The sequence below is a fragment of the Phoenix dactylifera genome, chromosome 16 (assembly GCF_051530095.1).
Source record: "Phoenix dactylifera cultivar Ajwa chromosome 16, Ajwa_hap1_PhDact_Kaust_v1.1, whole genome shotgun sequence".
Classification (NCBI taxonomy): domain Eukaryota; kingdom Viridiplantae; phylum Streptophyta; class Magnoliopsida; order Arecales; family Arecaceae; genus Phoenix; species Phoenix dactylifera.
The window spans coordinates 19,455,328-19,467,628 of NC_143205.1; the positions used below are offsets into that span (position 1 = coordinate 19,455,328).

The following is a 12,301-nucleotide window of genomic DNA, read 5'->3' on the forward strand; positions in this document are numbered from 1 at the left end:
CCCAATTATGCTCTTCCCGTACCCAAATTGTACCATAAATTTGGATTCACATTTGGCCCAACTAGTTAATACCGTGACCAGCCCACCTAAGCGTAGGCTGGCCTGCATGGCTCACGGAAAAAGACATCCCTTTGGCGGGAATCGATTAAGAAGGCACCCACTGATGCATAAATTTCCCGCGCCCCCTCAACTTTGCTCCCAAGTTTTCCCCCAGTTTCCAGGAAGTTCTAGGGTTAGGGTTTTCCTTCGCAATTCCGACGAGAAAAATGTTTTCCAGCCAGCTCGACGGCGGAGCCTCTCTCTTCTCCGGCAGCGGTTTCATGGCGTCCCAGGCCGCCCAAGCCCCGGATTCTAGCCTCTCCAAGGTAAATCAACAAACCGGTTCGTCTATCTCTTGATCTTGATCTCGTTTCCCTTTCTCCTGATCTAGATCTCTTTTTCAGAATCGCGGTGCGCCGGGGGTATTCTCAGCGACTGTGAAGCAGATCAGCGACGCGTATCACTCAAGCGATGACAAGTCCAGTTTCGTAATTGACGGGGTCGATGCCACCAACGTAAAACAGAAATTAAATTTTGCTCTTTTTTGTTGCGTTGATTCTTCGTAACGTTCTACTCCTAAGCCGTAATTTGTTTCTGTGGAATGTAATTGGTGTTTTTATTTGGGTGATCGCAGTTTAGGCTCCTAGGAATGGTGTCGAACAAGGTGGAGAGGACTACGGATGTCACCTTCACCCTCGACGATGGCACTGGCCGGATCGACATCATCAGATGGTAATTTTCTTTTTCTTTATCTTTTTGTTTCTTTTGTTTTAATTTTGCAAGCATCATTCTTGATCTGATTCTATGAAAAGTTCCATTTATTAAAATTCTATTTTGGTACTATTTGTAGGGTGAATGAAGCTTCAGATGCAAATGAAACAGCTATTCTTCAGTAAATGTCCAAAATCTCTATTGATTCTTCCTTTTTATTTCTTAAAGAAGCCACCGGCCAATGACTTATTTCCTTTTTTTTCTGATGAAGGAATGGTATGTATGTCAGCGTCAGTGGCAGCCTCAAAGGATTTCAAGACAAGAAGCGTGCTGTTGCCTTCTCCATCCGGTGAGCTATATAATGCCTTTTTACTAACACATAATTGTTAGACTCTGTGCTAAGTTACTGATTGTTGATTGATGATACTTTTAGTTTCTTGGTTGACTGGCTGTGTTTCTTATCTCTGTTACATCCATTTGTATGAACGGTCCTTGTTCTGCTGTCTTGGTAGACACTTCATCTGTTGTCATGAAACCAGGTTGTGCCAAATCCTGCAATATTACTCAAACTTATCCACTTTTCCGTGGCTGGTTGTTGGGTTTCGGTGACTGGCAAAGCCTGCCATGAGTGCATCACTCTGTAGTGGTTGATGCAGTATTCACGTCTATTAGTGATGAGTGGTTAAGGTTAAGCGATCTTGAGAATTAGTTTCAAACCTATTGCAGTTTGTTGGCAAATACTTGTCTGGAGCTTTTTTATTCTTTTCCATGATTGGAGTTATGTGCAAGATGAAGCTGTGCCTAGCCCAAGTCTCTGGGACCTGTGTTTGATCCTCGATCGCAATGCTGTGTCTCTGTGTCTCTTATATAGATTAAGTGATTGTTTATAAAAGAAAAAGGAGCAAAAATGGTGGGGAAAGACATGAGAATCCTTTAGATTATACCGAGAAGCAATGGCATATAAAACAGAAAGAGCAAAGATGGTGGAGAAAGACATGAAAATGCTTTAGATAAGAGGCAAGGTGTTAAGTTAAAAATAGCAGGAGTGGTGAAGAGTCTTATGTAAATGCATCAAATGTAACAGAACTCAACTTCACAGCATCATGACCATCATAAGGGTGCTGTATGGTTATCAAAAGGACAAACATGAGAAACCAAACTGATTCGCATGTAAGTTAGACCTATAGATACGCAATAATTATGCAGATCATTGGCGTGTTTCATGGTGCAAATGATTAGCTTGGCAAGGTATGCAAGGGAGTCTTGTGCAATGTGGATTTGAAGTGAAGGACATGATGGAACAATCCATATGGTTGAAACATCTAAAGTAATGTTATGGTTATTCTACATCATGGTATCTATTTCAAGAATAATAAAAGAGTCTAGTACCTCTCAAGATACTGCTATTTAAAAGGGAGCATACTTGGGGAGAAACTGAAGGATTAAGCACATCTGCATCTGTTAAACTAGTTCATTGCCACCTGTTGCAGCACAAGGTGACGAGTAATAATAACATCATCATTTGAAAAGGCCATTGTTCACGGAACAAAAGTTTTAGTTTTCAATTTGCATTAAGATTTAAAATTTAAAATCTAAAATCTTTAATCCGATGACCAATGAAAGTGTCAAAAAATTATTCTTGGTATTGTTTAACAGCTAATTAGTGGACATTTTTGTAAGACTTGCTATGCATTATTTATGACGAGTACACCTAGTTGATTATTACATAAAATATCATTTGCCTATTTGGATTCTATTGAGAATAAAATTCAATATCTAGTAGTTAAATGAGGATGATGGTTAGGACTGTCACTAAACTAGTTGTGTGGCCCTATAGAGGACTGATATTTCATAATGGACATCTCCATAGCATAGTGGGGAGTCTTGGGTGCTGTGTTGGAAATTCTTTCTCCAGAAATTATTTGAACTGGGGAAGAAAATGCACAAGGAACAGACATATATGTTTGCGATTCTCGGAGTGTGGTTACTCAAGCATGCAAGATGGTGGTGAGGATCTCATCCTCCTTTTCTTTCACTTTTATAGTCAGGGGAATTCACCTAAATAGGGCCATTGCCAAATAATGCTTATGGGGACAAAACTCTTTCTTTTCCACCAAAGAAGAAGGCAGAGTACCTGAAATTAGTTAACATTTGTTATTTCCTCCGTAATTCCCTGTGTTTTCATAGTTTAATATAAAAGCCTAGTTAAGAGCCATGGAGGGTTTGGTGGAAGGCCATGAAGAATGAGATTTTTTTCAGAGTTACAGCATCGATTCCTATCCTAATACCTGTCTTAATGATGAAATTATCCACCAGATCCAGTTCAATATTGTAACTTTAAATTGATATGTGCACTATGAAATACTACCAATCGAGGTTGTTGTATCTCCCCCTCAATAATGGGTTAGATCATTTTGAGCCGAATTCTTTAGCCAATAAGAATGGTTACTGTGATTTGTATACTAAGGTGCCTTAATAGCTTAGCCTATTTGTTACTTTGCCTGCATTTCTGGTGTTTTTTTGGGCTTAAGTTCAGGACTTACTTGTATCTAGGTAATGAAGCACCAACTTTCTGTCTATGTCCTGTTTTTGTTATAGTTAAGGAACTGCTGATATTGCTCTAGACTTCATGCTTTGCCTAAATTTGGTTGATCCATCTCTCTAATTGGTATTCCATCCCCAATGTGTGATATAAATTTTTCTGTCAGCTTCTTCTTATTATGCGATCAATGAAGCTTGTGATGGAAAGAATGACACTTTGCAGCTTCCCTTTATTGGTGAGCAAAAATGATGGTCATATTTGGCAAAACTTCTGGAGCCCATATGGTCATAAATACACAAAGCGGGAATTCAGATATAGATTTCACACACAACCCAGTGTATTTCAGGTAATGCGTTTGAGAAGTGATATGACTGTTTGTGAATATGCGGAAAATTGACGTCAGACAAAATGCAAGACACAAGGGAAACAAGAAGATGTGTTTAAAAGTCTATAAACAATTATAGAGAAACCAGCTGGAAAATGCAAGCTTATCTATCAGTTTGTCGAAAATTTCTGAACTTGTTTCCTATCTGTTGCCCTGCGTATAACATTTCTTACATGTGTTTCTTTTGGTCATAACTATGGTTTTAAGGTGGACGGTTATCTTGATCTTGAAGCTCTCTAGCAGACATCGAACCTGTTAAGTTTTTCCAGTTCGACTGGAAGTGATGTGATCTAATGACAGGGATTTCTGCCCCTTTTCCTTCCTAGTCCTTGTTGTTGCTGTATTATCGAACTTGATCTGACGTATCTGGACTTGAGTCTGGGTTGGCTGTTAGCTTGATATCTGCTCTATTTGCAATTAGCAATTATTTAAACATATGTAGAAAACATGAGAGTAGAATTTGAATGATACTGGGTGATTTTTTTTAAATAGTTCAGCAAATGTTGATGTCTCTGGGGCTTAACTAGATTTGTTCTTTTTCCAGGCCTGTCACTGACTACAATGAGATTGCATTCCACTTCATTCAATGTATTCATATTCATCTAGAGAACACCAGAACGAAGGTACTGGCATTTTCAAAAACATTGCATTTCTGGTTCTATGCACTTGGCCACAAGTATGCTACCAGATGCGCGCCTGTGGGCATAAACTCTTGATCTTCTAAGTCACCATACATTTGACAGGTTGGAGGTCCTACCCAAACCCAGGCAAGTCCAGTCATGGGAACCTCTTTTGTGACTGGACCAAAAGAACCTCAAACTCCTGCCAATCAAGTATGCTAATTAAGATTTCTAATTTTCTCCCCACATTTCTTCATGTGGTACAACTCAAAACAAGAAGACAAACTCATGCAGTATGCTCCTTTTCTTCTAGATATCAGGGCCCAAAATCATGAATGGATCAGAGAAGGACATCTACAAATTGGTCTTGAATGTTTTCCAGGAACCTGCGAGCCTGTAAGTTTCTTGTGATATCTTTCTGTACCTCCCAGTTGTTTCTTGGCACAAGTGTAACATAGGACAAAAGGCAAGCAATCTGAATCCCCTTTTAATATATCAATATGAAAATAGTACATTATTTATATTCGCATAAAATCTGGTTGGTGTTATTTAACCACGATAATTTTAGCCTTGCTACAGATTCATCCATTATTTGTCTGGACCATATACGGATATGGAAGCAAGATTGCTTATGTCTGAAATAGTAGATAAATTCATTAAAGAAGCACCGTTGCCTTCTAATTTCTATATCTGTATTGGAAAACTATGCTTAGGTTTAGGTCATATTTTTCCAACTCAACAACCAAAGTCCTTTTGGATGCTGGTGAGCCACCTGCCCAAGGCCCCACTACTACCAATGTTAAGTGGAGGGATCCATTCTAGGGGAGATTAATCCATATGGTTTCTTCATCACTGATGCCTTCATTTTCCTGAATGACTTGTCATTTTACCTCTATTAGTAGTTGCCATATACTCTTGTCAAACCATGTTGGATGCACGGTTACCTTGTGCCTGCCTTTTCATTCAGTAATATGTTTTTTGGCAAGCAAACTTCTTGGACTAAGTACAGTAACTGATGCCCTTTCTAGTGTATGACGTGCCATTCTTTCTTCAGTGCTAGCGAACATGGATTGCACATGGATGAAGTTGCCAGGCGACTGGGGATACCAATCAATCAGATCAAGTCTCTCTCTGTCTCTTTCTTGTCTCTCACACTCACACACACATACAAATGAATTTGCTCTTAATCTTCCTCTTGTTTGTGGTGCAGGGAAGCTATTGATTACCATGTTGATGTCGGCCATATTTACTCTACAATTGATGACTACCACTTCAAGTCTGCATTCACCGACTAAGACCTTATTAATCTCCATGTTCATGATGCGGTGCAACGAAGGATTTTATTGTAAGAAAGAATCCCATCTTTTGCTAGCCAGTGAACTTGATGCTTCAGCTATCTTCCATAAAAATTCTGTTGTCGCAGTTGAATTATAGAACTTCTTAAGAATATATAGATATTGTAAATCGAAATGGACTTGAAGTGTTCATCTGGCCCTTTACTTTGCGTTAGGTGTGTGCTTAATATTTAATTCTATCTCTTGATCTATTGGAATTTATGATCCAAAACAAGTAGTTTACTGATAATTCAAACAGGTAGAATGGTTGGTACCAGCAAATGAAAATGTCATCCAGAATGGAGCCAAGTCTGTTCTATTGTTATTAACGAGCTAAAAAATCCTTTTCCCCCATTTGTGATGGTTGGCTTAAAACTTAAAAGCAAAACTTTTTGCATAAAGCGCAGACGGTGGTTGCTCCTAAAAACTTCGGAAAATCCGATGCCCTCAAAGAGGCGAATAAAAATTGTATATAGTTCCTTTATACAGAGCTCATGTATGGCACGTACTCTTCTTTTTTTTCTTTTTTTATTTTTTTTAATTAAAGCCGGTGGATTATATTTAACCAATATGGATGTATCTAATAAAATTAAAAAATAAAATATTTTAAAATATTGGAGACAGTTTTTTATTTTCAGCGACTGGCTATATAAATAGTTATTCCGTTGGCCCCAAATATCGTATGCGAAAGCAGAAGGATGCATCCCGTACTTTTTTTTTTCTTCTTTTTGCCGCTCATGCTTGCATGACATCATATACAGGGCCCGTACGATGCACCCTGTAGAACTCTATACGGAATTTTTATTAAAAAATCGCCGACGTTGGCGTGTCGACTCGAGTCTCTCAGGCCTCGAAAACTCCCCCAAGCGTCGCTATTCTTGGTGTTGATGGCGTTGAATCCAGGCCAAAGTCCGCTCTCGAGTCTGGAAATTGCTGGAAAGGAAATCACGCATTCCCCGTCTCAAAAGACACCTTCTATGCGGCACCGTTCAGTCGCACGGAAAGCAGCCCTCGGATCCCGTCAATCCTCTCAATCGCGGAGCACCCTTCTTTTCCCTCTTGTAGTTTCCGTCAATCCTCCCACGTGTCAGGCTTTAACTGGCTCTCCTGTGCGCGTACCACGCTGGTGCACACGCGATCCCTAAGTCCAACACGCGTCCACTCCTTCCACGTGCTCATTCCGGATCCCGTGGTCTACAGCGAGTCTGCACCGTTGGATCGCCGCCCTCCCACCCTGGTCGCAATCTTCACCGCCGGATTTGACCCGAAGAAGGCGGTTAGCACGACCCCGTCACGGACGCCACCGTCCTAAATAAATAAATGGGGGAGGCCGAACCGGCCCCCGTAGCAGCCGTAGCTGTTCTTCTCCATCTCTCTCTCTCTCTCTCTCTCATTTAAATTATTAGGAAAGCTTTCTAGGGTTCTCTCTTTGTCGGTCGGGGCGGTTGGGATCGGGCATCTCCCCGTGGGCACGACAAGAAATCTCTTGTGAACTCTAGGGCTTCAATCGTTGAAATCGTTTCAGGTGAGCAGATTTGACTTGTCTCCGGATTTCCTGAGGATCTTTTCTTTTGGGAATTTGTGGTTTGATATTTGTGTCCCTAATTTTTATGGAGATTTCGTTAGATTTCGCGAATCTTTTGATCTGTAGGACGCCATGGCGGCGAAGAGCGGAGCGCTACTTTTGACGGATGATGCGATCTTCCCCGTCCTCGCGGGTCTGTCCGCGATCAAGAATCTTGCGAGCGAAGTGGCTGTGGAAGATGATGATGTCGTTGTTATTACTCAATGCGGTTCCCTAGGTAATATTTGCTTCGTTTCTCTGTTTTTTTTTTCAGCTGCAATCGTTAAAAGTTCGTGTTTTGCTATATCATGATAATGAAGTCGATGGAAATTATGAATAATTTTAATTTTTGGACCTGAGATTTGTTGGGGAAGTAGCTATCTGGAGCTAATTTTCCAATTAGATTCAAGAAACATGTCAACCATTAGGCAACAACTTATATGCATGTTAAAATTTTTTAGAAATTAAGGCATAGACAGGGACCACTTTTGTCAGTTCTGTAATTGAAATTTTGAATTGAGATGATAAGGCTTGTTGGCGATGTTTTTCCCCTTTTTTGTGTAAATTTTGTAATTTATTGTTTTTCTAGTTGAGAGGAAATGTGGATTCTGATCATATGGTTGATAAAAGAAATTAATTCTTCTTCTAAGCATCTGAGTTTTAAGATATTTTGCTTGTTTAATTACTATCACGTTGTTCTACATGTAAACTTTGATGTTTTGGCAACAGGAGAAAAGTTGCCAATGGAGTCAGGGTCTTTGGATGTTGTTGTTTCGGTTTGGAAGGCACCTGAACTTGTTGGAGAGCAGTGGCTTGAAGAGATCAGCAGAGTGTTGAAGCCTGGTGGGAGGATCTTAGTACAGACCCCTCTGCCTTCTACAGAACAGGATAAGGTAATATCTCCATGTTTCATGGCTGACTTGGTTCTGTTTGTTGATTGATGAATATTTGATGCCACTCTTAAGATGATAAAAAATGATTTTCTTGCAGCTGAATTCTACACTCAAGCGCAAATTACTCGTATCAGGATTCTTGGAAGTGCAAGCTTTAGAGTTGAAGTCTTTATTATCTCATGAGGATGTTCAATCTGTAACGGTGAGCAAAGCAAAACTTCTACACCAAAAAAATAAAGCGAGTTTTATTTCCTAGTTATGCCTGTTGTGATGTACCTGAAACCTCGAATTCTTCCAATATTTTTTGCAGATTGAAGGCAAGAAGGCATCTTGGTCGTTGGGGTCATCTTTCCCCATTAAAAGAGCAGTAAAGACTGTTCCCAAGATTCAAATTGATGATGAATCAGATCTGATTGATGAAGACAGTCTCTTGACTGAGGAAGACTTGATGAAACCACAGCTACCACCTGGTTCAATTCAAAATCCCAGTATTTCTGGTTCCATTTCTTCAGATGATTCTTTTTGTTAAGGAAGACTTAGCAGTTATTTGATCCTGTGCAGTTGGAGATTGTGAAGTTGGAAGCACAAGGAAAGCTTGCAAGAACTGCGTTTGTGGTCGAGCTGAGGCAGAGGAGAAGGTGCAGAAACTGGGGCCAACCGCAGAGCAGATCAACAATCCTCAGTCTGCATGCGGCAATGTAAGTAGTGATGACCAGCTGAGTTATAATTGCTAATAATGGCATCCCCTTGGTGTCTGGTGTATCAATACAATCTTGCTTTGTGATGTTAATCTTGCAGTGTGGGCTCGGGGATGCATTCCGGTGCGGTGGCTGCCCTTACAAAGGTCTTCCTCCATTCAAGTTGGGCGAAAAGGTAACAACCAATTATGGGTCCATTTATACATTTATATTTGGGTTGTGCATTCGTAGAGATGCAAAACAGCTTGTTTGGAGGTTATGCTTGGCTAATGCATGTTCTTGGTTGCAGGTTTCCTTGCCTGGTAACTTTCTTGTGGCTGATATATGATGGTTGAGAAGAGCCAGCATTGAAGTAGGATGATGTACTTTGTCACCATTTCTTTTTTGTTCTCACTGTTAGATCCTTGATTGTTGGTCTTGCACTGAAAGAAGAATCAAACTGATAGAAAAGATTGATTTGGACAGACTTTTTGTTCTTGATGAATGAAGATAATCAAATCTCGGTTCATCAGTTTACAATGTTTTGTGTTTGTCACTCTCTGTGAACAATTTTCAATTACTTCTTTGCATACACATCTACTGCCTAAACTTGTTGAGATAAGAGCACAAGTAACCCTTGAGGGCCGACTAATATTTCGTTTAAGAAGCTAATCAATCCAAACCAGACCACAGGGGTTACATCCACCCCACCAAGAGGAGGTATCAGCTTCCTTGTGACTCTGAGGAGTGGTTCTGTAGGTGCATAGGCAATGACATATGGGAACTTCCCAACTGGGAGCTTTGGATACCAAGACATAACTATCCGCAGGACAAATAAAAAGCCAAACGCTGAAAGGAAAGGGCCTGTGATCCCAATTGCCAACTTTACTGTAGATGGGTCCAGATCTGCTACTACCAAAGCCTGCGAGTAGTTGGAGATGGCTGTTTGTAAGCTCTGAGGTATAAGCAGTTCAGGTGTTTGCAGGCATCTGGATAAATCTGGACCAGCCGGAGCATTAAAAGATGATCGGATTCCACTGAACGTTGTGGTGCCAAACAGGCAGCAGGCACTGGTTTTCCTTGAAGTGCGCCATAATTTGCTTCTTCTTAAGCCTTCTGTAAATACCTGTCGATCATAATGTTAGCAATTTACCAGTATATGTTCCTAAACTAAATTTCAGCAATTCAGAAAAATAAATTCCTACAATACAAAGCTAGGTGATCTGAAAAGGGACCATTTGGAATTGCTGCAGACCATACGCATACAGCAAGAGGTAAGGGTTGACTGCAGACCCGAACTTTCAAACAAATTATGGAGTAAGACAGAGCCCCTAAAATCCACCTTCTTTCTACTAATAATTGAAATTAGCTTCCTTTCAATCAACTGTCTTGGAAATCTTAATATTTCTCACTTCAAAACCATTAACTGTAAAAAGAAAAAAGACCCACTTAATCATGCATTTATATAGTCTGAACTTGCTTCTATTCAGAAAAGTGGATGGACAAGTTTCTAAGTCTCACCAAGTATACCAAAGCACTCCATGCTCAAACCCCACAACCAAACACTTGTCCTGCACCGAATCAGAAAATGAGAATTGCTTTCGGCTTACTTTCGAAAAGGAGAATTGCTTTCAGATTTCTCATAGCACAGGTCAAACCTTTCTTGAAACACCCAACTCCATATATGAAGGTTTTCCTCTGTAGGGATCCTCATGAAGATGGCCGGTCAGGAGAACATGAGTTTTTCAAGGGTTCTTTGGATTTGGAATCAGTTTTTGAAACAATTGATCACCAATGAGGAAGATGAATTTCATGGTGAAGTTCTCAGCCACCATCCTTCCAACACATCTGTTTTCCATCAACATCACAGCTCCACCAGGTTCCAAAATAATTTAGTATAGATTTGTAAAATGATATGTAACATTTTGATGTTTCACCTGTGATTTTCCTTGTATGATTCTTTAAAGATTTCTTTTCTATTCAGAAATACCCAAACTTGTTCTCATGGAGATGCACTAGACAGAATAACAATATCAGCATAATTCCAGGGGCTGAAAAAGCTTATAAAGATTATTATAGTCTTAAACTTAGAAAAACTCTCCTCTCTCTTCTTTTTTTTTGATGATATTTTACTTAAGTATGTGGACATGATCTTAGTGATGGTGGTGGCAATACTATTCTCAATATTCATTCAATTGAGAATCCCCGAGTTCAATATCATGTCAAGTTAAAGGAAAAAACAATATTTTCATTGTAATCTAATATAAATATAATCTTCAGGCAAAAGAAGATAAGTGCAAAAAATAACAGACGAAACATCAGGAGATCCAGTGGCTCTGCTAAATAAAACAAAGACATGGTTGATTGCCAATTATTGAAGGCCCTGAGATATAATTTAAATCCGGAAATTATCTCAAGCATGGAAAAATAACCTGCATGAAAGGCCCCATCTAATTCATCCATGAATGGCTATGGAAACTAGGCCACTGAGCAAGCATCTTTAAAAGCTTAAACAAGAAAAGGAAAGAACCAAGGTGAAATTTCCTTGATGAAATATGACATGGGGAGAGAACCTCTTGTCCAACCTATCAACCTTTCTCTTAACCCGGTTTAAACATCAGAAGGTGTTGAAATCCCAATCCACACAGTTGTAAGTTTTTGCAAGATCGACAATATCCACCACTCGTTGGAAATCGTTCAAGTTGTAAACCCATTTTGTCGATAAATTCTTTATGTTTTTCAGGTTTTCTGAGAGGACTCAATGCCATTTCCAAGCTTGCGTTAGCTTTGACCTTAAAATGGAACCTTATCTCAAGAATTTGCAAGATAAACTAAAAGCAATGGAAGCTTTCAAGTTCATAGCAAATCTATTCAGCAACTCAATATTGAGTGATATTAATATGGAAATCTAATCCCGATAACTGCAATCATCTACAGCAGTCTTAAGGCTCTGTGTGCAAAAATTCCAACTTTTAGCTCAATAATAAGAAGTTTCATAGAACAACCAAATATTATAACTTCCGAGAGATCGAATGTTACGTGAGTTGGAATCAAGAATGAACACTTACTGAAAGTCTTACTGAGCTGATTCCATGCAAGAATCCTGAAAAAAGGAAAGAAAAAAAGTTTAGAGGAAGTAAAAGAGGATGGCATCATAAGAAGTAAGAACAAGAGAATAGAAAATTAGTGGGGCAACCATAAAGAGAAGAGAGAGGGCAACCCTTTGTTTGGAGACGATTAAGTTGGAAACGAGGGACCGAGGTGTAGAAAAGCGCCATGGGGAGAGAGAAGTTCTGTATCTTTTCCCTATCCAATCTCCAAGGAAGGAGAGATTTTCCGCTAGATATTTTCCGCTCGACCCTTCTTCTGAGCCGCACCCGATAATCAATCGGGTGGAGATGGGGTGCAAATGGATCGGGTCCATCTGGGATCCGACCTGCTCCGGAACTTGATTCCTGAAAAATCAGATGGAAATTGAACTGTGCCCGGTCCAATTTGAGTTGATTTGTAGATCAACAGGGTCTGAAAAATGCAAT

At 39.8% G+C, this 12,301-nt stretch overlaps 3 protein-coding genes across 5 annotated transcripts; 2 read left to right on the forward strand and 1 right to left on the reverse strand.

The window, feature by feature from the left end:
• Nucleotides 1-155: 155 nt before the first annotated feature.
• Nucleotides 156-5,725, forward strand: LOC103717087 (replication protein A 32 kDa subunit A-like). Its single transcript, XM_008805336.5, has 10 exons — nucleotides 156-365; nucleotides 444-554; nucleotides 674-771; nucleotides 890-931; nucleotides 1,022-1,099; nucleotides 4,222-4,300; nucleotides 4,421-4,510; nucleotides 4,611-4,693; nucleotides 5,352-5,420; nucleotides 5,508-5,725. Exons 1-10 carry the CDS (start codon nucleotides 267-269, stop codon nucleotides 5,590-5,592), a joined length of 834 nt encoding a protein of 277 aa, XP_008803558.2. The 5' UTR covers nucleotides 156-266; the 3' UTR covers nucleotides 5,593-5,725.
• Nucleotides 5,726-6,519: 794 nt separating this feature from the next.
• Nucleotides 6,520-9,305, forward strand: LOC103717059 (anamorsin homolog). 3 transcript variants are annotated; one of them, XM_089927748.1, is made up of 8 exons: nucleotides 6,520-7,156; nucleotides 7,283-7,433; nucleotides 7,925-8,088; nucleotides 8,186-8,290; nucleotides 8,399-8,558; nucleotides 8,650-8,786; nucleotides 8,887-8,961; nucleotides 9,076-9,305. In XM_089927748.1, the coding sequence occupies exons 2-8, from the start codon at nucleotides 7,289-7,291 to the stop codon at nucleotides 9,112-9,114; spliced, it is 825 nt and encodes a 274-aa protein (XP_089783874.1). In that variant the 5' UTR covers nucleotides 6,520-7,156; nucleotides 7,283-7,288; the 3' UTR covers nucleotides 9,115-9,305. The 3 variants fall into 3 exon arrangements, with proteins under 3 accessions (XP_089783874.1, XP_089783876.1, XP_089783875.1); XM_089927750.1 differs by having other exon boundaries at nucleotides 6,974-7,156; nucleotides 7,248-7,433; XM_089927749.1 differs by having other exon boundaries at nucleotides 6,974-7,156; nucleotides 7,258-7,433.
• On the reverse strand, nucleotides 8,226-12,141 carry CCB3 (cofactor assembly, complex C (B6F)). Its single transcript, XM_088712071.2, has 3 exons — nucleotides 11,986-12,141; nucleotides 11,834-11,868; nucleotides 8,226-9,891 (listed from the first exon to the last, which is right to left on the reverse strand). The coding sequence occupies exons 1-3, from the start codon at nucleotides 12,041-12,043 to the stop codon at nucleotides 9,370-9,372; spliced, it is 615 nt and encodes a 204-aa protein (XP_088568197.2). The 5' UTR covers nucleotides 12,044-12,141; the 3' UTR covers nucleotides 8,226-9,369.
• Between the last annotated feature and the right edge of the window lie 160 nt (nucleotides 12,142-12,301).